This window comes from Theobroma cacao, chromosome 10 (assembly GCF_000208745.1).
Source record: "Theobroma cacao cultivar B97-61/B2 chromosome 10, Criollo_cocoa_genome_V2, whole genome shotgun sequence".
In the NCBI taxonomy this organism is placed as follows: domain Eukaryota; kingdom Viridiplantae; phylum Streptophyta; class Magnoliopsida; order Malvales; family Malvaceae; genus Theobroma; species Theobroma cacao.
This window is the reverse complement of record NC_030859.1, coordinates 9,823,258-9,848,575: the sequence shown is the minus strand read 5'-3', so window position 1 is coordinate 9,848,575 and position 25,318 is coordinate 9,823,258. Positions and strand designations below refer to the sequence as shown.

The 25,318-nt window shown below is 33.3% G+C and overlaps 1 protein-coding gene across 5 annotated transcripts; it reads left to right on the top strand.

Annotated features, from left to right (window-relative positions):
* Positions 643 to 15,757, top strand: LOC18586721 (serine/threonine-protein kinase CTR1). 5 transcript variants are annotated; one of them, XM_018128945.1, is made up of 16 exons: positions 644 to 1,153; positions 1,800 to 2,101; positions 2,192 to 2,333; positions 2,589 to 2,692; positions 4,561 to 4,769; positions 5,292 to 5,717; positions 5,873 to 5,913; positions 6,601 to 6,669; positions 6,818 to 6,918; positions 7,020 to 7,104; positions 7,232 to 7,330; positions 9,424 to 9,492; positions 9,621 to 9,752; positions 10,755 to 10,849; positions 12,376 to 12,517; positions 15,531 to 15,757. In XM_018128945.1, exons 1-15 carry the CDS (start codon positions 854 to 856, stop codon positions 12,473 to 12,475), a joined length of 2,274 nt encoding a protein of 757 aa, XP_017984434.1. In that variant the 5' UTR covers positions 644 to 853; the 3' UTR covers positions 12,476 to 12,517; positions 15,531 to 15,757. The 5 variants fall into 5 exon arrangements, with proteins under 5 accessions (XP_007010300.2, XP_017984434.1, XP_017984433.1 ...); XM_018128944.1 differs by lacking the exon at positions 15,531 to 15,757 and adding an exon at positions 14,709 to 15,100; XM_018128943.1 differs by lacking the exon at positions 15,531 to 15,757 and adding an exon at positions 14,415 to 15,051.

Genomic DNA, 25,318 nt, shown 5'->3' with positions numbered 1-25,318 from the left:
GTTAAAATATCACTTATTATTTTATATCTACATGGCATTAATATGATATTGATGTTGAGGGTGAAAAATTTTATATGAATATGTTATTATACTAAATTAGCATGTTATATTGTCATCAATTATGATATATTAACGTGTCTCATTGTTATCAATTATGATATATTAATAAGCGACATTAGTGTTAAACAGTATAAAATAACAAATGATATTTTAATTAAGTTAAATTATTAGTTATAAGACTTATTTAATTTAAAATAAAAATATAAAAATTTATTTAATTCAAAATAAATGTTTAAAAATTTATTTAAATTTTTTAAAATAATTTTAAAGTTTTTTTTTGGTATTACACCTTAATTTTGTTATTTAGACTCTTCTAGAGACTATTGTTTTTAAATATTACTTTGCAACCATGGTAGGGTCGGACGTGAAAGAGGGACTGCCCTTTACAACAGTGACACACGTCATGCACTGACATCCAAGTTCCACAGGTTTTAAGCCTTCTCTCGCTGCAAACAACTACACTGTATAGCAACCCAGATTCACTGAATGTCGACCTTTGCAATTAATATTTGTGGACCCAAAAGCCAAAATACTCGTTGACCCCACAAACACATTCGTTTTATCGGTGTTAGCGTTCATCAAAACATGACACCTACATAACTTAGCCTTGGACCAACTTCAGTTTCTACATTCATCCAAAGTAGGAACATCTCCCATTGCCAGAAGAGGAACCTTTTTTTGTTTTAGATTCGCCTTTTGTTCTTGTTCGAACACGTTCAGTCGTTGTCTCACGGTGAACAATTTCCATTCTCTCTTGGAATTAGAGAATGAAAAAGCAAAGGAAAGTTTGAAAATGATGTATGGGAATCAATCTGATAGCTGTTACGGATTACAGGTCCAAGTGAATGGGAATTTAATAGCGACTGGTTTTGGGCAGCAGGAGCAGCAGCAGATGATGGCATCCTTTAATAAGAGCTGGGCTCAGCAGACTGAGGAGAGTTACCAGTTGCAGTTGACACTGGCTTTGCGGGTTTCTTCACAGGCTGCTTCTGCTGCTGATTCTTACTTCTTGGATTTCAATTCTGATGCTAATAAGAATAATAGAAATGGCTCTTTTCCTCTGACTTCTCAGGATGTGTCTCATCGATTCTGGGTAGCATTTCTTTCCTCCCTTTTATTTTCTATTAAAGCCAGCTTGCTTGTATCTTCGCAGGTTCTTTTGTCCTTGAATACTTGGTTAATAAAGGGTCAATTGCTTTATGGTTGGTGGTGAATTTTGGGTTTTCTTGTAAGTCGAAATTCCTACAGTGTTTCTGCAAGTTTATTTAAGAACCAAGAGAGCTTGTCTTTTGTTTATGTATGCAAATGCACAAGTAAATTGTTTCTGTGCTACTTATCTCTCGTTTGTTAAACATTGTTTGTATTTTGTACAATTCTCTAAGAAACGTTTTGTAGAATTTGCATTGTTTGTGGCACCAAGCCACTAATCACCAAGTGGAACGCTGTGATAGTAAATTGTACGTGCAGTTTGTTCCATCAATAGTCAATAGTCAAGTAGGCTTGTTATATAATATGGTTACTATAACCTTTGTCTTTGAATTTCCATCTGGGAGAATGTCGTTCTAGATAATATTTTCTTGCTGGTTAAAGTAATTTACATCGTCATGCCTGGAAAAGTTCACAAAAGTAGTTCACTTCTTCTATATAAATATTATAATAATTGGTCAGTTCATTGTGATTTAATAATTAAATGCTACATATGAGCAATTTATACTATGCTATGATTTCTTTGGGTTCAGGTAAATGGCAGTCTGTCTTACTTTGATAGAATTTTAGATGGGTTTTACCTAATCCATGGAATGGACCCTTATGCATGGACCATAAGTGCTGACCAAGGAGAGATTGGCCAGATGCCATCGTTTGACTCATTGAAGGCCATTGATCCTCATGATGATTTGTCAATTAAAGTTGTTCTGATTGATAAATTGAGGGATCCTAGATTGAGGGAACTTCAAAATTGTGTTCTCAAAATTTCTAGTAGCTGGGTCAGCACAAAAGATGTAATTGATCAGCTTGCACGTCTTGTCTGTAACCAAATGGGGTATGTTCTCCACTTTGCATCAGTCTTGATTTTCAAATATAATCTTTTATGCCATATCTCTTATGAATAAAATTTTGTTGTCACCACAAGGGATGCAGCCTCTTCTGAAGAAGGTGTTTATAGACAATGGAAGGAGTGCACCAAAGTTCTGAAGGACTGCCTAGGCTCTATTGTGTTTCCAATTGGAAGCCTATCTTTTGGCCTTTGTGTCCATCGTGCCTTACTGTTTAAGGTATATCTCTGACACCAAGTTAGCTGTCATTTAATGTATATAGATATACATATAATTTCATTACATATCATGTACATTTGTCATTATAAGTTGTTGATATTTCAAATTATATTTTTGGGGTGTAATCCATTTTTTTCATGGAAAAACTAACTCTTACCCCTTCTAAACCTGTTTTCTCTTTGTATATTTTTCCGATTGACTGTTGGCAGAAATGCTTATAGGATGAAAAAATCTGTCAAATTATAACTTTTGCAGGTATTAGCAGACTTGGTTAACCTACCATGCCGAATCACTAAGGGCTGTAAATATTGCCAGAGGGAAGATGCTTCATCCTGTCTTGTGCAGTTGGGTGTTGACAGGTAAACTGATACTCTTGTTGGTGTTTGTCAAAAAAGCTTTTTATAGTAATTAATCTTATTGAGCTGGAAATAATTGGGAACCTGGGCAATGTTTTTGAGAACATTTTCTGGTTTGAGAGAAACCGTGATTGACAGTTGTTATTGGTGAAATATGTGACAAATTAATTTGTATTTTTCTGAGGTAAATGTATATATCTAAAATCATTTGGACTGCATAAAAAGGTGAATTTCAGGAAAAGATATAATGGCTTTTACCATGCATATTTAAATCCAAAATTCATTATGCCCGAGGGTGACATAAAAGGTTTATTAAGTTTATAGTCATTCAAGGAAAAATATGGAGTTTAAGAAGCCCTAGAAAGAATAAAGATTTTAGAGAGTGGTTGTAGAATCTGATGGTTCTTTTGTTCAATATAGTATTTCAACTTGCATAATTTGTTGTATTGAAGGGTAAGAAGTTGTCAATGATGGAAGAAGACTACTTAAGTACTTGTCCAGCTAGTATGAATTGATCATTGAAACAGCAAATAGAAAGTTGTTAAATTTAAAAGCTTTTTTCATGAAAACTTGGATAGTATCTTGCAAAGGAAAAAAGTGCATTTTTGAGAGAGAGAGATCAGTTTTATACTCAGGTGACTCATTTCTCAAATTTGTGACTGATGGAATAGAGTTTGAAGGTAGTACAGTTGGAGAAAATACATTACAAACATATGTTATGGCATTTGTCACCAGAAAGTACATATGGTGGAGGATAATACAAAACACATCATTGCCATCTTGAATACTGATGACCGTGTGGGTTGTTTTGGCAATAGGTGAAATAGCTATAAATTTTTTATTTTAAAATGATAACTGCATTGAAAGTTATTCCAGTTAAGTGGTGTTATCCTACATTAGTTTTTTAGCGGTTCATTGTGACCTTACATTCAAGGTTGAGCCTCCACGCCTATTGCAATTTTGTTTTAGGTCAGGATTTTACATGGAATCAGAGCCAGGTTGTTTGCTGCCCTGTGCATTATTGTGGTTGTTTTTGTTGCTTTTTGCCTCTTATTTGTTGTCTACATGTTAGTACAGTTTGTTTCATCTGCTAGTATGATGCCTATACATGGGAGAAAGTATTAAATATTTATATTTACAGTTTGTTCTGGCTGTACGTTCAAGTTGAGCCTCTCCAGCTATTACCAATTGGTTTTATGTTAGATGCTTAACAATTCCAGTCTCTGGAAAACTTCAGATCTGTTCTCTACCTCCTTCAATGTCTTGGTGTGTGCTGCCAGGATCTAATGATGTGTTCCAGAAAACTGAGAAACACTTCTGATTTGGCCTTTCCTGTTTATTTATTTTTTTGTGTTGGANGGTTTGGGGGGGGGGGGGGGGGGGGGGGGGGCGGGTGGGACTTTGATGAAATGAAAATTTGACAATTACTAAGCCTTGCCCAAAAGGTCCTTCAGCCATGATGAATCTGTAATGACCAGTGATTCCTAAGTCAAAGCAGAAAATTGATCTATGTAATTGGAATTGACTCCCTTTATTTTTTTATTGTTTTCTCCCCACTAGCTTTGTTTGGACTGTACATGGGCCTTATTTGGCCAGTGATGTCTAAATTTTGTGACATGGGCAGCAGTAAAGTGGAGTTAGTAATATTGGCTAGGATATAAGTGGCTTTTTGCAATCCCAATTGAAAATTAATAATTTTGAATTGAAAGCTTCTTGAGGGGTGGATTTTTAATGTTTCAGATTGATCTTTACACAGTAATTAGGCATTTTTTGTGGGCATATGCTATTAAGTTTGAACTCTATGGAGCCACTCTTCAGATCATCCTGCCCCTTTTCATCTGCATGCCATGTATTAACATACAAATTTCCAGGGAATATTTGGTTGATATGTTTGCAGAGCCGGGAGCCTTAAGCCGGCCAGATTCCTCACTAAATGGTACATCTTCAATTTTGGTTTCTTCACCGCTATGTCATCCAAGATTTAAACAGGTTGAAACTGCTACAAGCATCAGGAAATTGTCCAAGCTCTATTTTGTTGATGATCAATCATGTAAACACACATTTGATGATGCTTCCTCAGGTTATTCTCTTGTTTCTTCATGCATTTACTGAAAGGCCATGCTTGTAACATTTTTATTGCATATTTTTAAATATTTTACTGTAAGTACTTCAATTGCTGAAGTGCTTTTACCATAGAACATCAACATATATCATTCTCTACCTCATTTTTTCATTCCAATAGCTTCTTTTTCCCCCCTCACATGTGATGATTATATTTAAGTACTTCTTTCCTTTGTTGCTAATCTTTATAAATCTAGTTGTAGCAGTCAGGCTATTTTTTGTTTATCTCATAGTGGTGAACCAAAAGATTAAAATTCAATTTTATCTATAATTCTATTCAATTATGATGTTCTTCTCAAAGGAATCATTTATTTCTAAAATGCTAAAAAGGGTCATTGTACATACTCAGAATGGTATCTTAGATAAAAGTGGCATGACCGACATGACAAAGAATATGATAAAATGAGCATGGTTGAAGAAATAGCTACTAAAGTGATCTATATATGATGTTTATAAAGTTATTGGTCTTTGATCACTGCAGATAACGCTAGCAATCAAGATGAGCAAACTGGTCCACAGCTTAGTAAGGCATTTGATATGAATTACTTTAACAAGAACAAGCTTGTTTCCACCTTAATCAACAACAATGGATCTACTCTGTCACCTCTGCACCAGAGAACCGCATGGAATATCTACTGTGATAAAGATCTTCAGATGCAAAACTCATCAAATTTGATACCAAAGGCCATTGCCTCATCACATTTGGTCAGAAGTCCTCTTCTGCCAAGTTCTGTCCCATCTGGTATGCAGAATGATGCTTGTCAAGCTTTAGCATTCTCTGATCCAAGGCAATGTACTGCGAATTCTGTGCTGTTCAAGCAATCAGATCAGCCAGTAATGAGCATTGACCATGGAGATTTGGATATTCCTTGGAGTGAACTTGTTTTAAAAGAAAAAATTGGAGCAGGTATATGATATTTTAAACTCCAAAGGACATCACAACTGCATGATGTAGTATTATTAGATATTGCTTCCAAGTTCTCATTCACACAGTGCAATGCATTTTGGCATTTAACATAATTCAAAGATTATACATCAAGGATGCTCATGAATGCTTTTCAGGTTCTTTTGGAACTGTCCATCGTGCTGAATTGCGTGGTTGTGTAAGCACATTTTCACTTTGTTTATCATTTAATAAGCATCTGATTTGGATATTTATTTGAATGGATTGCTATTTTTTAATTTCCTTGTTTTGACATTTTCCCACTTCCATTGTGGCATGATGGAGGGAGCATAGAATTTGAGCCTTTTCTTATTTCATATTTTTCTTTGAGATGTGGAATAGGTGCAATTAATTAGATTGTCCTAAGTCTCACTTCTTAAACTTGGTGTTACATTTGATTGACTATGAAGGCACCCAATTTTGTTGGTTGTATCAGATCACTACTCTTAATTTAGTAAACTTATGAATCCCCAATCATTGTGTATGAATTGGGTGGAGATGGGAAAAGAAAAATTAGATGCATACCATGCTTCTGTTTCCATTGTTTGTCAATATTGTATTCACTAATTTGCCATCATTGTTCTTTCCTTACTCTCCCTCTCATGGAGCTGACCATCTGTTTCGTTTTCTTTTTACCATCCCATTCCCATTTTAATTGCAATGCTACACTGGAATATATGTTTTATTTACTCTCCCTCTCATGGAGCTGACCTTCTGTTTCATTTTCTTTTAACCATCCTATTTCCATTTTAATTTCAATGCCACACTGGAATTTATGTTTTATTTCTACACTTATGTTTCTTGTGCTGCAACTGTTAATTTCATTTAATACTAAATGGGCCAACAGGAAGTTGCTGTCAAAATTCTCTTGGAACAAGGTTTCCATGCAGAACGCTTCAGGGAATTTTTAAGGGAGGTATGATTAGCCCGCTTTTTTCAATAAAAAGACAAAAAACACCTGTTTCATCCTGATTGAAAATAATGACTAGCTCTTCTTTCTGAACGTGCATTGGTTGTTCCCTGTTTCAGTTTTGCAAATCATTGTTTTCTCATTCCATTGCTAGGTTGCCATCATGAAACGTTTACGGCACCCTAACATTGTTCTTTTTATGGGTGCTGTTACTCAACCGCCAAAGTTGTCCATTGTTACCGAATACTTGTCAAGGTACCAGGATTCCTCTCTTATATCATTTGTATGTTCTTTCCTTGCATTCCATCTCAAATGTGAGCCCATCTGATACACTGAAATGCTGCTTTGGCCTGCAGAGGCAGTCTATTTAGACTTTTGCAGATGCCTGATGCTGCATTGGTATTAGATGAGAGGTGTCGCTTGAATATGGCATTAGATGTGGTAATGACTTAGACAACTAATTTTGTTCATTTTGAGCTAATAGAATCTCACAGGAAGTCTTGCTTGCAATATTTGAAATTACTTCATAATTTCTACTGCATGCTGAGACATGTATTACTGTTTACAGGCAAGGGGAATGAATTATCTTCATCAACTTAAACCTCCCATTGTTCATCGGGACTTAAAGTCCCCAAATCTTTTGGTAGACAGTACTTATACAGTTAAGGTAAGTGTTGAAAACTCATTCTCTGTTACATGCTACAGATCTGTTTTTTTTTTTTTCTTATTCATTTAATCCAATAGAGTGAATAGGTTTCCTGGGTCTCTTGTTTCATTGGGCCAATGTGGTTCTTCAACTCAATATGAAAATCTAGATAGTTAAATAATCTTTTACCATTTATTCTTTTTAAGTTTTGAGATGCACTAGAAAGGGAGAAACCTATCATTAATATCTTAAGTGGGTATTTGGCCCACTTATGGACGAGTTGATCTACAGCAAAAGCAGAAGCAAAGTGTTTGGCTCTCAAAAATTTTAATTTATAACTTATGCAGGAAGCTTGTTTGACCTTTTAGATAAAACTATAAACCAAAGTTTCTGCAAACAGTGCTAATGTGTAGTAACAAATATTTGATTGGACTTCTCTAGATTCTCACTTTACCTTTCAATAATTCATAAAATTTTAGGAAAAATTATATGCTTTAACATTCATTTTTTTTCTCTTGATTTAATTTAATTTATTATTTTTAGTTGATATAAAATTATTTTATTTTATTTATTTCTTTCATTCTATAACTTATGATTTTATTTAATATACATTTATTTTTCTTAATAATGTTTACAAGGTGGCGTCTTGTCTCCTTTTTGAGGTGGTGTAATTTTGTTTCAAAATTATAAAAATTATAAAAATTAAAAAAAAAATTTCCAAATGATTTCCAAAAGTAATCTGTATACGTTTTCATTCTTTAAATCTTACTTTGCATCACATTTTGTTTTCTTAAATAATACCTACCTAACAATTTGCACGCTGATATTCACAATCCTTAATATTACTTTTCTTTCCAAATAAAATGCATGGAGCTGTCATTCTTGACTTCACAAACAGAAATCCAAGGGGCAAAATTGCATTATACAAAAACACGTATAAACTTGAAAGAGGATAACTTATCATGATGTCATCCAATTATTTATCTGCATACTTTCTGCGATGATACGTACTTATTTATTTGCAAACCTATAGATACATGTACTTATACTGAGATTGTTCATATGCCTTGTGGTATAAAATTTTTAGTTTGTCCCACTATAATGCTCTTCGCTGCTTGAGAACCTTTTTGCAAGAGAGTCCTGTGCAGGCAGCAAAATATAGATGCATGATTTTGTCATTATAGTATTTTATTATTACTTTGCATCATTTACAAGATAATTCTTTTTTCTTTGGTCTTATGTTTATTCACATGAATGTTTACATAATCAGCATGGGCTCTAGGATATTTGATAGGATTCTAAAGTTATACCCAGCAACATGGGATGTTAAAGATTTTTTTTGGCTTGGGCTTGCTGTGGAGCTCATTAAGAATTCACTTATTTCTTAGCCTTTCTTTGAGTGCCCAGGTCCCTTCAATGTGACATTGTTAACCCATGGTGTCTTGAACTCTTGGATTTGCTCCCATATTTTATTGCCAACTGTCACCTTCTAATTAAACCAAAAAACGTTTTCTACCATTATAAATAACAATTTCAAGTAATTTGCTAGCTGAGTTTTGAAGAAGTTAGCATTCACTCTATTCTAAGCATCTCTCTATAGTCTTATTTTTCTCACATCTGTTACATTTACATTTAGCTCTTATCAAGGATCACCTCTTGTCACTACCTTCTAGGGGCATCCTCCCTTACTGTCTTTCCATCACTTGCCATGTGCTACAAGGATCTTTACGATTCCCAGTTTTTCTCTCTGCCTTTCCTCTCTTACTCATCCCATTGCTACAGTGCAATGCTCTTCACATACCCTTGCAAACTGAACCCCACACACAAGGTAATTTTATCGTAGAATTTTGAAATTCTCTCCAAAAATGATATCCTTTACTGAAATATTCATCCAAACTCACCCCTAAGGAGGCCACATGTAATTTCTTTTTTTATATAGTTTTAGAATAGATACAATTTGTTCCTTGTCACTAGTTTGCAGCGGTATGTGATTATTCTGTAAAAACAAATATGTACTGAGATAAACTTCTTTCTCATATATGCTTCACATGGGGGCAGCATTGGATAAGACTGACCCAAATTATCTTCTGGAATTTTTGTGCATGATCATCCAGGTCTGCGATTTTGGTCTTTCACGTTCAAAGGCAAACACATTTCTTTCGTCAAAAACAGCTGCTGGAACTGTAAGTTCAGTTTGGATCTTTTTTTTTTAAACTTTTAGTTTTGTGACAGTTACTTGCTAGTTTATTATGTTATGGTGTTCTTGGATGATTCCCATACTAAAGTTTTGTAACCTTATACTTTGTTCTAGCCGGAATGGATGGCACCCGAAGTTCTCTGCGATGAGCCATCGAATGAGAAATCTGATGTTTACAGCTTTGGAGTAGTTCTATGGGAACTTGTGACCTTGCAACAACCATGGAAGAATTTAAATCCACCACAGGTCATTTATCTTCTATTTTGTTAGTAGGCATAATTTATCCACAAATCTATAGACCAATGCTTGCATAAATGCGAAAAAGAAAGAAAGTTGCTTCTGTTGCAATTTTATTTTTTGAAAGGTTAGGGACAGAAATTTTGAAGGTGAATAAAATCTATTTGAAGAAACTGTGTTTATAAGAAGAGTTTTGGCTCTTCTTTACTATTAAAAGGTGACAGACAGAGTTAGACAGTATAACTAAAACAAGCAGTTGGCTACAAATTTATCTGGGATTTGACGTATTGCAAAATTTTGGCCAGAAACTTAAATGGAGAAGTCCAGGGTGGAGAAGATCAGAACCTTTGATTTGGTTCCCTTCCTGTATGTTTTGTCTAGTGCACAGTAATTTCCAATGCACTCTTTGATGCAAAAAAGCTTTCCATTGTTTTTCCTTTTCTTTTTCTCTCTCATTCCCCTTTTTCTTAGTCATAACCATTTTCACTACAAATTACTTACCAGCAGAGTCTTGTCATTGGAACTATAGTAATTCAATTTGGAACGACATGCTAAATTTACTTCGCTGACAAAAGAAGAATAAAAGGAAAAAGGGCAGCAATCTGGTTATGCTGCTGCGTATTCTGATCCAGGTGCTTGCCAAGTCGGAGCAACCCATTTAATGGAGAGTGCTGCAGATGCTTTTTACAAATAGTTAAGGAACAGGAAAGAGTGATTAATCAAGTCCAACAACTAAGTGTCATGAGTTGACTAAAGAGCAACCCATGTCAAGTTTTTAGGGTTTTTTTTTTTTGGGATTATGTCTTGTATGTTGAATACATTAGATACTTGTTTTCAGTAATTCTCTGTTGTAGTCAATCAATCATAGTAAGATAGATGATTGGTTGATTTTAAATGCTTCGTAGATGAAGAACCATATATATAATAGAGAGAGTAGATACATCTCTTTCTATGTGTTTTAAATTTATTGTTGATTCATGGCTTAAAAATCTTGCTTGGTTTTCTCTGTAGGTTGTAGCAGCTGTAGGTTTTAAAGGTAAAAGGCTGGAGATCCCAAGCAATGTAAACCCAGTTGTGGCTTCCTTGATTGAACTTTGTTGGGCTAAGTAAGTGGACTATCACACTTTTACCAACTGCCAAAGTTGCATTAATTTTACATCTGAATAATCTCAAATTTGCGAAAACCACTGCACAATTCTGAAAATTTGAAACAAGTGACAGGACAAAACACTCATTCTCTAGTATAAAGGAGGAAATTAGGTGGGTTGGGGTCAAGTTATTTAAAGTATCAGATTGTTTCATGTTCAGGCCTCTTTAGGTTTTAGGTCATTAAAGCTTATAACATCTGGGCTCTTGTCATATGGGGTTGTGAGTTGCTTGGGTTCAAGTGATGGTTTCAACTCGTATGGGTTAACGGCCATTTTGGTTTTCAACTCACTGGGGTTCTAGTCATCTTGGCATAGATGGAACAGCTTATTAACTGTTTATTTAACATATGCAAATTTACCATGTGGCATCATCATTTAACTATGGGGATGAAATTCCAGGGGGAGAGAGAGAGAGAGAAATCATTAGTCCATATAAGAGTACACCTTTTATAAAAACCAACCTAATAAACCTCTTTAACTTTTACAGCAATCAGGTCATAAAAAAGCTTTGTAAATAGAAAAAAATAATAAGCAAGATGAACTTAATTCTAACACTTGGAATTGCTTAGTATTTTCATATCAAATAAAAGAAAATTCCCCTTGGAATAAGGTACCCTAGAACAAAAAGTTAGCCAGAAAAAAAATTTAAGAAAAGAACATTATTAATATTTTGGCACAATTGTAACATTTGAGCTTGGGTCATTAAGCTAACAATTGAAAGAGAAAAAGGGAAGAAAGAAAGTAAAATAAATACAGTTGAAACCATACTGCTACATGTTTACAGGAACTCTATCGATGTAAGTTAATTTAATAATCTAATAATAAGCATGTAAGCATTTGGCTCAATGGGAATTGCTTTTATTCTCTGCTCAATGAGTAGGGCTTTAATCTCCCTTCTCCTGATCCAACAAAAGAAAAATGGAAAAAAGATAATCTAATAAGTAGATTGGCCCATACAAGGAATTATGATATGTAAAAAGATAATTCAAGGAGCTCAATTAGCAATTTTAACACTTGGCCACTTGGGTTTTAATCCTTAGTTGAAATTTGAACAAAAGGTTTTCAATTGCAATTTGGGCATGGTTTTGCCTTCTAGTGATTATTTTAACCAACCTGAGACCATTGAGATTAAACATTAAATGCAATTTCTATTTGCTTTGTAGGGTTGAATGGTAATTGCAAAACTAGCCCTGAACCTTAGTCTTTTAGGACACAAACTTGACGCACATTATTTACATAGTATGCAGAAAAATAAGGAAATTAGATATGAATTAAAATTTTGTTATTTGGACAACCATATAGAGAAGGAAAAGGTTTTTCCACTTTTTTATGCAGAAAATCTCTCTCTAGGTTGAGTCAGGGTGTCAGGCAGGATAGGGTGCAATGTTCTGGTTCGGTCTTTTGCCACCTCTGAACTTGGGAACACACCTCTCTTTTCTTCCTCTTGATCTCATTGTAATAATTGGTCTTTCATTAACCTGCAGCGATACTTCCAAACGCCCTTCATTCTCCTATGTCATGGAATGTTTGTACCAAGTGATCATAAATACTGCATCTCAAAAATTTCATCGACAAATTTCATGATCGGCTTAAGGGTGCAGAAACCTGGTTACAACATATGTACATGTAAGCATACGCCATCCATCTACTTATTGTTCGGGTGTCGTGTGCTGTCTTTTACATTAACTAAGATATATCCTGAATTTTGAAAATCCATTGTACTCTGGAGATTTTAAATTTTCCTACTGTTACAAGCATGAGTAAGTGCCTGAACCATGAATCTACCAGTATTTACTCAGCTACACCCATCCCTTAGGGTTCCCTTAGTAGTCATCTGTATTCCAAATATCAAATATCTTATTGACAGATGTCTCCTTAGATGCATAAAGTACTGTATATTATCTCTAAAAAGTTTAGTTCATTAAATATGGTCTGCGCATTGAGTCTTGGGAGGTTGACTAGCAGATGTGCTATTTTTTGAGCATTTGCTAAAGAGGCCACTTTCAAAACTCAAACTTGCACTCTTACACTGGCCAAGCTGAGACTTTCAATTAGTGACTTTGTATGTAATCATTGCTAAAGAAATATTCAAAGAAGGACAAAAAAAGGATGATAAGCCTTTTCTTTCTTCTTTTCCTTTTCTAATATAGGAGATAAATGGGTAAAGGGACCTACAAGACCTCCCCAATCTACCCAAACATTAACCAATCTATCTGATTTGATCACAAAATATCAACAAACTAGACCTGCCCAACCCAAACCTAATTTGACCCAAAACCAAATCAAGCCGAACCAGAACAATCTGAACTTAAATCGAGTATAATTTTATTTTTGTTCTTATAAAGTCTAATTTGATTAGAGTAATTAATATAACGCACTTGAATATTTGACTCATTGGTTGGTGTATGGTCCCCTTGTCTAAATAACAGAGTTCGAATCTCTTTTTTCTCAATTAAAAAAAAAAGTTAATGAATATAACACAAATTATTAATCTATTTATAACTTTAAAAAGATAATAAAAATAAAAAATCTATTTTTATTCTCATTTATTTCTAACATATGTAACGTTGGTTTATTATAAGATTCTTGTTGTGATTAAAAAAATTTAAAATCTTTTTTTATTCTGTAGTTATATTTAAATTCAATTTCTAGGATTATCCATCACAAAAAATATTTCATTCTTACCAAATGATAAAGTAAATAATTAGAATAGATAAATAATAACTTACAAAACAAAAAGTAGGCCATAAATTAGAAAAATAATCAGCAATACATCTAATTTTAAACTTTATTTGAACCAAACATCTTTTTTATATTTATATGCAAATATTTTCTTTTTAGTTTTTATCTTTCAGTAAAATTCCAACATTCATAAAAATAATTAAAACCACTTTTAACTTTTAGAGTCATGATTAATCTTGTAAGCTGTAATCGTGATTGGTGGTACATCTAGTTAGTTAATGGTAAACTAGTGGTTATAATCAACATAACAAAGATGAATATTTAATACCGATCGTTCAAAAATCTTTTTTGACTTTTTTGTGGGAAAAGTTGTTAATAGTATTTGATATAAAATAATTCTAAATTAGTAAATGATTTTTAATTTACTTTTTTTGGAGTGTCCTTTTTTATGATCTATTATTTTTTTAATGTCTTTTTAATTTAAAAAATTAAAATTGGAGTTGTGTCAGAGTTACAAGTTGGCAAAATGTGACCTTGTGTAAATTAAAGTTGACAAAATCTAACTCGGCACAATTGTCACCTCTAGTCCTCTTAATTGTCTCTTATAGATTTATGAAAAATATGAAGCAGATCCAAACTATAAGTCCTTGGTTTTACCTCTCATGGCAAACTGATTCTGCACAGTGGCCGATCATTATGCCAAGAACCATGCATTCAACTATGTCGTGGAATTTTATATCATGACAGTTAAAGTGCTGGTTCCTGTCATATTTCAGTTTGAATTACAAACCTTAATGTCAATAATAAATCCTGACTTTTGTGCTTCTTATATTGGTGGCAGGATCTTGGCTGTACATTATTTTTCATTTGCCAGTTGAGGAAAGTTAAACAATCTCCATCTCGATCTGGGATGATAACCTTTGTAGTCTTTCACGCCTTCATCATATTACAAAATATTATCTACATTGGATAAACTGTTAATATAGGGGAAATTTTGTGAATACTGCTGTAAATAAAGCACATCTCTACATATTGAGCAGTATTGTTCTCTTCGAACAATTTCTTATGTGAGAGTCAAGGTACGAGGCTTATCTTTTAACTCAATTGCTTTATTGAATTTGGATTATATGATCAGTGTTGTTGCAGAGTTGGAGTAGGTCACATGCAACCATGTTGAAGAGAGGAATATACTGATTTGAGTGATAGAACAGTGTCTTCATTAGTACATCCTTGAAACTGCTTGTTTTAAGGTTCATTATATACTTTTAGTGGAGCTAAATCCTGTTGTTCGAAGCTTTGGGGGGAAAAACAGAAAGAAAAAGAAATTATGCATGTGATCTGCTAATTGTCACTGTAAGGCTGGCTAAGTGCTTGAACTCTTCCAACATTGTTTCTGTGTATGTGATGGAGACAGCTTTGAAGTGCACTTGATTCCAGTCTTAGGTGATCTATTTATGCAGGTCCATTTCAAGATTTCAGTCCAAAAATGTCCAAGATTATAGTATATTGCAAAAGTTCTAACTTGAACTCTAGGTGTTTCCTTACTCTTCCTGTTGCATGATTACCCTTGATCAAAATCCAGATTATTCTTATTTTATATGCAAGGGTCAATTTCATCCACTAATTGAAAACCAGCTGCCACTCATCTAGATAAAAGTTTTAGCCCCCATCTATTTTTTTTTATATCATTTTTTCATTAAAAGTTCCCTAGTCAAACATGAGTGCTAACATTTGGTCACAGGACATAATCTACACTCTATATTGTAGAATAAAGTATTAATAACTCTTAGAACTGTTTTAAATTTTTCAAGAACGGTTTTTATTTATTGAGTGTACTCAAATTAGACATCTTTTTTTAATCCAATGAACTCTTATATTGATAAAAAGATGTTTTATGATACACATGTTAACGGTTATTAAATTCATGATCAATTAACATTCTTCCTATTTGTAATAGGTGTGTCACTTTTCTAATGTGACAAAAATAGGACTGAAATAACGTCTTGGACAAGGAATTTTCCCACTCAGTCGGTTTTGTCAACTCGACAAAATCTTATAAACATCAAGAGCACTAGAACAGAGCAGAGAAAATGAGCTGAACTGATACGATTTTTATTCATTTGAGCAAAGCTATTTGTATGCCAATTTGTATAACTTTTTTGCTAAAATAAATGACTCACAACTCCATTAACCAAGCATAAATAACAAATAACATATACCTAAAATAAGTTTGCTAAAATAAATCTACTCAATTAACCAATTGTAAATAACAAATAAGCAAATATCAGGTTTGTTGTTTGTGAGATTAAAAAAAAAGTTCCAATTAAACTTCAATATGCTTGCCCCACATGATAATCGACTTGGTTCAATCGTATATTAATGTCAATTTATGCATTTAGCCTATTTTATCTATTAAGTTTATGTAATTATATATAATGGTCAAGTCTTTAAAATGGATATGCTTTGTAAAATAAATTATAAAGAGTTATAAATATGAAATCCTTATTACATCAAAGCATCATTCTTATGCAATTTCTAGTCAATGCTTTATCAAAACAAGACATTGATAGAAGCTGAGAGACTAGTTATAGAATTAATGTATGTCTTATAAGCCAATAAGTTGGATATGGAGATACATTATGTTATTCTAAGTATGTGATTTTAAGAAAATGCTTTCTTTATCTTTATGCTTATAATTGTTATTATTAACTAATGAGATAAAATCCATGGGAATTAGACATGCTTGGCAAAAGGAATTATAAAGTGTTATAATTATGAGATCCTTATTGCATCAAAGCATTATTCCTAAATAGTTCCTAGTCATTGCTTTAACAAGAATTGGACATTGATAAACCCAAGAAACTAGCACATGGTGTTAGCTTTGAGCTAAATATGCTTTGAAAATGAATGAAAAATGTTTTTGAATTTGAAGAAAATCCTCAAGGATGTTTTGAAGCTAGTCTTACAAAGAAAGATATCTTGAAATGTTGAGATTGATTGAATATGCTTTGAAAGTGAATGATAATACTCTTGAAATTAAAGATATGCTTCTAAGTTTTCTCAAAGAGTTTTTGTTTTCAAACTCAAAGTGCCAACCTAACAATCAAATTCTCAAATGTAAAGATTTGATTCCTCAATGAGAAGAAAGCAAAATTTATTTCTTTATCATAGGAAGAATCAATTCTAAAAATGGGAAAAGTTGGTTCTTAGCAAATAGAAACAGTGAAAAATTTATTTTGAAAAAAGAAAAGTCAGTTCTTGGAAAACAGAAGCTGTTAGAATTGAGAAGAACCGACAGCTCAAAGAGTAAGAATTGATTCCAAGAGAACAAAATGCAAAAGAAAGAAATGCAAGAAGAAAGAATTGATTCTCTATATAGTAGAAGTCGGTTCTGAGCGAAGAATGAACCAAAGAGCACAAGTCTGGAGAAAAAGAATTGATTCTTAAAGCATGAAAAGCAAGAATTAGAAACTGGGTGAACAAGAAAGAGATGGGGTGAATGGATAAGATTGGAGCATCAAAAGTCAAGTTGAAATTCAAATTTCGGTGCTAGTCAACATTGAATAATTGACACCTTAAGGCAGAAGAATTGGTTCTCCAAGAATGCAAAGGTGTCACCTTTGAACCAAGTTGAGGAAGAACTGACATCTCATGAAAGAAGATTCAATTCTCTCCAAAAATAGAAAGTTCCAAACTTTATAAAGAACCGACATCTCAAGAACAAAGAATTGATCACATACGACATGAATGAATCAAGCTGGCTAGAACGTATGAGAATTCATTTCAAATTTGCTCAAACATTTATATTCTTCAATGCCTACAAAGACTTGCTAAAATCCTCTAAAAGAAACGTTTTTAAAGGTTTTAAAGTGCCAAATAGAGGGAAAACAAGCAAGAGAGTAAAGGGTAGAAAAAAATCTTAACTTTAAGTAGAGTAGAACCTAAAAGTCATATTTTTATCATTCAGTTAATATTCTTTGAGCTTGAACTTCCTATCACTGAAATTGAAAGCTCTCATCTTTGATTAATAATCAAAAGAAAAATAATCTCACAATGATCTTATGACTTAGTATTGATTATAATGTATATAAGGTTATACTTAAGGATAAATAATTTAGAACAATCCCAAAATAAAATGAGATGTAATGCAAATATATAAATATATATAAGCTAAGCATCTCATGCTAGTGAAATATAAATCTATGTTTCCTAAACATTAAATAAAATATTCAGTAATTGGCCCAAAACCAAAACATCTCATCTGAGCGATCATGCCATGAAAACATTCAATGTTCTAAAATTATTTACTGTTTCGCAATCTATTCTAGGCCAACAAGCTTGATCACCAGCAACTGAGGTTGCCACCTTCATTGTCTTATTCTTCACTGCTCCTTATCTTTAGGTTAAAATCATTAATAAAGAGTAAGGTATCATATACCAAGTAGTGAAAAATAAATCATCATATGATTCATACTTGATATGGAAGCTTCCTTTTGTTATTCCTTTTGATGGATTCAAGATAATCCTTGCAATTGCACTTCCAATGCCCTAATTTGCTGCAAAAATAGCATTTGTCATTGTCCTTATCCTTTTTTAATCCTACAGTAGGCTTCATACCTTTTGAAGTTGATGCCTTTTCACCTTTGTCTTTTTAAGGAATTATTTTTATTATTTTTACTTTTTTTAGAGTAAACAAGATGACGTGAAGGCTTTTCCTTTGCAATGCTGTTCTTTGCTTGTGTGAGCATATTCAATAAGCCTGATAAGGTTACCTCAATCTTGCTCATGTTGAAATTCAACACAAAATGTGAATAGCTCTCTAGTAGCGAAGAGAGGACAAGGTCTATGCTCAAATCATGATTCATAACCCAACCCAACTACTAAAGTCGAGTGATATATCCTATAATCTTAAGCACATGAGGCCTTATTGGGCTTCCCTCAAACATCTTACATTGGAATAATTCCCTTGAAATGTTGAATCTCTTTGTGCGACTTTCCCTATCGAAGTTTTCTCTAAGGTTTAGGATAATATCCAAGGCATTCATAGCTTCATAATGCTTTTGAAGATCTGGAGCCATACTAGCCAACATCACACATGTGGCTTGATCGAGATCATCAATATAAACTTCATAGGTGTAATGACTTTCTCCCCAATCGTTACCTGTGTTCGAGACTTGCGAGTAAATCAGCCAAATCCTGAACAAGCCTTAGTTGAGATTCCTGTTACTTAGTTCGAATATTTTAATGCGTATACAAGTCGACTTGTAATAATACTGTTGATTACTTAAATCGAATAAAAGGTTGCCATTAAGACATAGCAACTAAATAACCATTGTCCAATTCTAGTAAATTTTAAGACAAATTCAAACACACTTAATATTCTTTGCACAAACTTAAGGTTTTAGTAATACATCACAGATAAACTAATAATTTTTACAAGTTTAACTGTTTTACACAACACGACCTTTATGCAGCGGAGCGACTCGGAGTGGAAGTCTAAAAGATGCCATTACCTATGTTGCAACAAATCAAAATAAAGCCGGGGTAATACACTTGAGTTGATCACTTATCTGCAAAAGGAAGATAAAAGGGGTGAGTCTCACAGACTCAGTGATCATCGGCTCAATAAGTAGGGCATAGATGGGAAACAAGCTAAGGACAGAAGATTTGAACATAAAAAATATAAGAGTATATGTAAACAATTTAGCTCAAAAGGGAGATTTGTGCCTTCCATGTAAAAACCAAGAATTTTAATGCAAGAAAATTCGTTTAAATCAAGTATTGAAACCAATACATGTAAAGATTTCTACCTTTGAAATCATTTAACAACTTTACTTAAAGTGAATCAGTATAATCACGCATGCTCCTATATAATCAAACATTACTAAAACTTATACACAAGTTCATAAATCATCTCGTCCTCAAGGAGTTTAAAAACAAAATCACTATATAAACCACGGAGTTGCGGAACAACTGTCATTCTCACCATGCGAAAGAATTTGGGTTTAAAAACCCAAAGAGATATCGCTCTCGAGTAGGTAATCATAGTAAATCACTCATGGATCCGCTTCCACGTAATAACAATCTAGGAGGTCTTCCTCCACCGGATTCCCATAGCCATGGCAATCTCGACGATGTTGGTCGACATCAGAGCAATCAAGTGGTCGCAACCACATCTAATAGCCCATCGGCAACCCAAAGGTTCTCTAGCTAGAGCTCATTTGTGCCCAAGGGTCACACTATCCCGATGTGACATTCGACCTACTCTTGAATCTTCCGGTTTGGTAAAACCATTTAAAAATCAAGTTGGGTTCCCAAAAGCTCATTTCAAATCCATTTCAAAAGTACCAATTATGGTAACATGATAAAACCTCTTTTTGTAAGACTTTGCAATGTGAAACTTTTGCATGAGGTTTAAATATCAAATCAGCATGGTGAATATGTAATTTATTCATGAATGTACATCACACAACCAATAAGGCACATTTTGATGTAAATTGTGTTAAAGAGCTTGTTTCCCGATTTCTAAAACCCTTGACATATATGGTTATATATACATATACGCAAAACCTTGTTAAAAGCATGATATTCACAAGCCTAACATTCTACCAACTCTTGCTGTCCACAATTGTATTTAAAATAAACTAGCACGTCTATTAATTGTATATCGATATATATATATTTATGGAAATTTTAAAATAGACTCCCCCTATTCACCTTACAATAGCGGGACACTACGTCGCAATCGATTCAGGCTCGTATCTAGCTAATTCTACTTGTCAGTCACCCGTTACCTCCTCCAGCACACCACCACAGCACACTTTCCTTATTTATACACTTCCTAGAAACCATTCAAACCCAATACACTTAATTATACTTGAATACGGGCAGCACATCAACATTAAATCCTTAATTTCATACTTTTCATCAACATTATTCACAATCATTTAACATACAATCCACATACTTTCAACCAACAAAAGCCAACACAACACAATGTAGTCACATTGCATGCTTGCCTCTCGATTTTAGCTTGAATTCCACATATAGTTCACCACTTCCTCACATCCTCGGTCACCATTGCTGTCATAAGCATAGACAATTAATACACATCTCATTTCCTTTGTCTACTTGTGATTTCAAGACAAACACTTACCCATTGTTTATCTAGCTCAAAATCACCATGCATTCCAAGATCCACCTATATGCATGCAGCCGGTTCTTGAATCCTCGAAGATTCTTGCTACCACAAGCAAAATTTCACATTATAATCAGTTCAAGAAGCATGCATTCAAACAAAATGATAATTTTTACCTTCCTCACCTTGGGATCTCTAAGCCGAACCACCAAGGTCCCTGTAAACTCTAACAATGGCGTGTGTGGGGAGGAAAACCTCTCGACTTTTCTTTAACTCCTCCAAAGCCGAGCCTCCATTTTAGCTTTCCTTTTTTCTCCCTTCTTCCTTCTCTTTCCTTTCTTTCTCTTGTCATCTTTCTTTCAAGCCGATTCTCTTTCTTTCTTTCCTCTCAACTTCTCATCTCCTCTAGGGTGGACACTTCACAAAGCCATTTCCTCTGCATTTCCCTTCCAAATGGGTGGACCTCTCAAGGCAAACTCACTTGTTTGCTCTTTCTTTGGTATGGGCGGATATCACAAGAAATGAGTTTGAAATGGTCTTATGAAAGCCTTCTTTTCCTTTCCTTTTCTTTCATGGGCGGATTGACCAAGGCTTGGCAACTTTTGGCATTTTTCTTTACATGTCATGCCATTCAATTCCTCACTTTGTTATTAATGCCACTTTCCATTGGTGGCTTGTGCATGCAAAGTTTCCTTGTCCACTCCTTTATCCTTTGGTTAAATTACCTTGCCCATGCATTAATTCACATGGTATTCTTTTTGGTTTATTTCATTTGCATTTCATTTCACATGCATTTCCTTTTATGTACCACCTTATTCCTCTAATCACAGTTCATGCACAAGCTTCACTTTATATTTTATTTGGTCACTTATTAAACCATTCAAGTCACATGCATCTCACATCTTTCTTTCCTCATTTGGCCACCTAATGCGCCAATCTCATTACATGCACATAAACTTAGTCTAATTCTTCTTTTTACTTCACATGGTGGGGGTCCCACATGTTTCCCACTAACTTCTCCTTTTTGCATGCTATAATTTGCATGTAATAGTAAATTCACATGCACATCTCATTATGCCACATAATCTAACTTTCTTTGGTTAGTTAATTTTCATTTAACTCCAAATATTGAAATTGTGCATAAGTCCTTAAACTTTTCCTTATTTCCCATGTGCCCCTCCAAACTTTTCATCATTTATAATTTGGTCCTTCCAACATTTATTTAATTCCAATTTTCTTCTATTTTCCTTTTTTTACACTTGTGCAAATAAGATATAAAATTTGCACATCACCAAGGTGTCTCCATAATATTTAACTATATACTTACTCGTTTTTCCTTTATTTAATACGAGGGCCCCACTCACTCCATTTTTTTTCAAAATTCTTCCTTACTTCTTCTCCCCCACTTAGACTAGTCATATAGTCCTCCTTCATGACTAATTGCAACAATAGATAAAAATATTAATATTTTTATATTATTTTATTAATAAAAAATTATTTTATTCTAAAATATTTTTTTCACCCATTACCGCTTTTTGGCACTTAAATTTACATCAATTGACCCTTCGTCTTATCGATAAGGTCTTATTGACTTCTACACGAGGGTACGAGGTGTTACAATAGGCCTCTTTTTTGTTATTTGTAGCATTATTGCTAGGTTCTTCGAGAATAAGACCATCGAGGACATAAGCGTTTTTCTCTTGTTTCAAGATAATCTTGATATTACAAAACCAATCAATAAAATTTGGGACTATCAACTTGTTCGCATCAAGTATGCTTTTAAGTGACAAACTATTCGCCATCATCAATTTATATCCTATTTAAATCAACATATATAAAGCTTAGTCATTAACACAAATTATGTAATCATGAAGACAAGGTTTTAGAATCTTATATGATTATTCTCTATATTTTATCAAAATAAATACCCTCTTCTAATATTTTGAGAAATTTTACCATTAAACTTCTTATTGAGTTAGGACCCATTTCATCCCAGCATATCCTTAAGTGACTCAACAAGCCATAATGAAAATAATTAGGTAAGTAACTTCACTGACCAATTGCTTTTTATACAACTCCTAGATCAGTTAGGTGACAACTACTTGTTTAAATGTATCATATACATTTTCCCTAAATATGCCTCTAATACTATGCAGTCATGTGTGACACATCTGAACAACATGGTACTAGTTGAGTAAGACCTACTAATAACTCAAATGTATTCGTGTAAAAGTTTGGCCTTGAGTGACTCAACAAGCCTCCAATTAAAAGAGCAGCCTGGTTATCTTGTTATGTGGTGGAATGCAAGTTGTTGACTCAATATTTTAATGAGAGATTTTATTTATTAATTCATTAATTAATGTCATTGATTTGACGTTGTTGATATGCATAGCATTTATTGCATTTCATATATATCATATACATATATTTATTGAAAAATAAATCTATCACATGCCAACTACTAGGGTGATTATGGACTTTACTAATTCTAATTTCCTTGAGCTATTATGGAAATTAGTTGGTCAAAATCCTAGGGGATTTTACAAATATCATCTTCAAGCTTTGCTTGTAATTTGCTTGTAATTTCCTTAAATCTCCATGGCGCCTTTGAATCTCCTTCTTCAATTCACAAAAACTTTCTTATCTAACCCTAGTTTTACACTTTGATGTAACTAACTACATTCTGTAATCAAGAAACCTTGAGTTACATTTAAAGGGAGTTAGGTGAGAAAAAAATTTTACAACCTAGAGAAAATAGAGATAAGGTAAGGAGCGCAAACCCGATTTTAAAATAAATACCATGAGAAACAAATTTATCCATCCATGACCTAATCTTCTAAGGTCTAAGTCCATAATCATCCTCATGCTTTATAATCACAATCAAAAGCATAGAAATAAGTGCAAGCTCAATATCACTTGGTGATCATGTGTGTTATTTGAGAAAAGCATCTATTATCTCACTTAAAGTCCTATACACAAATTATTTGGTTTTGTTTTATTTCAATTTAGTGCTTAAGAAATTCCCATTCTCACAACACTTAAAGCAAACATTGTACTCCTTTTGCTTAAATAGAAAATTCATTGAAATAAAACTTTCCATTTTAATTCTTTCCATAATTAATACTCTTTTTAATTTTGGAAACCTCTTTATTTTAGATAAATTTTCTAAAATATATCTAAGACAACATTTTAATTTTTTGACATTTAGAACATGGATTAGTTTCCTAAATTGTATCTTGTTCAAGTTACCCAAATGGTGACATAACAAATTTTGGAAACTTTTAGTCAAACCAAACTTTTAAGGAAAGTTCAATGTTATCACATAACTCTAGGAATTTCTTTTAAAGTAGGAAACTATTTTCTATGAATTTCCCGAATTAGTATGCTATCCTTAATTTTAGAAATTTCTTTTAAAGTAGGAAACAATTTCCTATTCTTTATGAATCACCCAAAATTAAAAATTCTATCATTAATTTAGGAATTGCTTTTAAAGCAGGAAACAATTTCCTATTCTTTATGAATCACCCAAAATTAAAATAGATGGCATTTAAGTACTTTTACAACTCCATAAATTATGTGTCAAACTCATGAAAAAGTTGCTAGAAATTTCTACCAAGTGTGTTTTGCAATTAAACACAAAATTCATGAAAACTTACGCCACCAAAATCGATCATAGCAGCCCAAAATTTTCTACATTGAATCTTTGTTATTTTGAAACTTGAAAACATGACTTTTATAAACCTTTCTGTGAGACCCTGTCAAGCTCGATTAAAAGACGATATTGTACCGAGTGGTACAACTAAGTTAAATCGAGCCTTGAACTAGTTCAAATAGAAATTCTAAGAGGAAATTGAAAATTTTGAAACCCACAGAATGGCTTAGAATAGTGATTCGGAGTTCAAGGTCCAGTTTGAAGTCCATCAGGAAAATTGACCGATTAAGGACAAAACGGTCATTTTACCATTTGATGATTAAATGGAGATTTCTAGCCAAGATTTGATCACATTTGACCAAGAATAATTATATGAAATATAATTATGATTATTGGACTATAAAATGATGTTTAGAAGTGAAAAATTGTGATTCTCGGTATTTTTGGAGTAGAAAGGCTAAATGGTAATTTTGCCACTGGAGGACTAAACGAGAATTGTTTAAAAAATGATTTTTGCCCCATTTGGTTAATATTGATCAATGTTAGTGTTATTTGAGGTTGAAAAGTAGAAATAATGTGATTCCGGTACATTTCGGAGTATAGGGGTAAAATCGTAATTTTTCCATCCTGGGGGTAAATCGGTAAATTTTTCACCCCAGCACTTGTCAAGACCAAGGGATTTTAAATGTGGTAGGATTGGATAAATACCAGAATAATTGTGATGGAAAATTAAGAAGAAAAAGTCAAAAAGTTAAAAATTGGGCCAATAAGCATGTGATACGTGGCATGCTTGATTATTTTATTATTTTCTATAGAAATCAGCCCATTAAATCCCCAATTCTCTCACCATATTCGGCCTAGACAACCAGCAACAAGAAAAAAGGAAGAACAAAGGGAAAAACAAGAAAACCTAGGTGGAAATTCAAAGAAAAAGTGAAGAAATCAAGGAAACAAG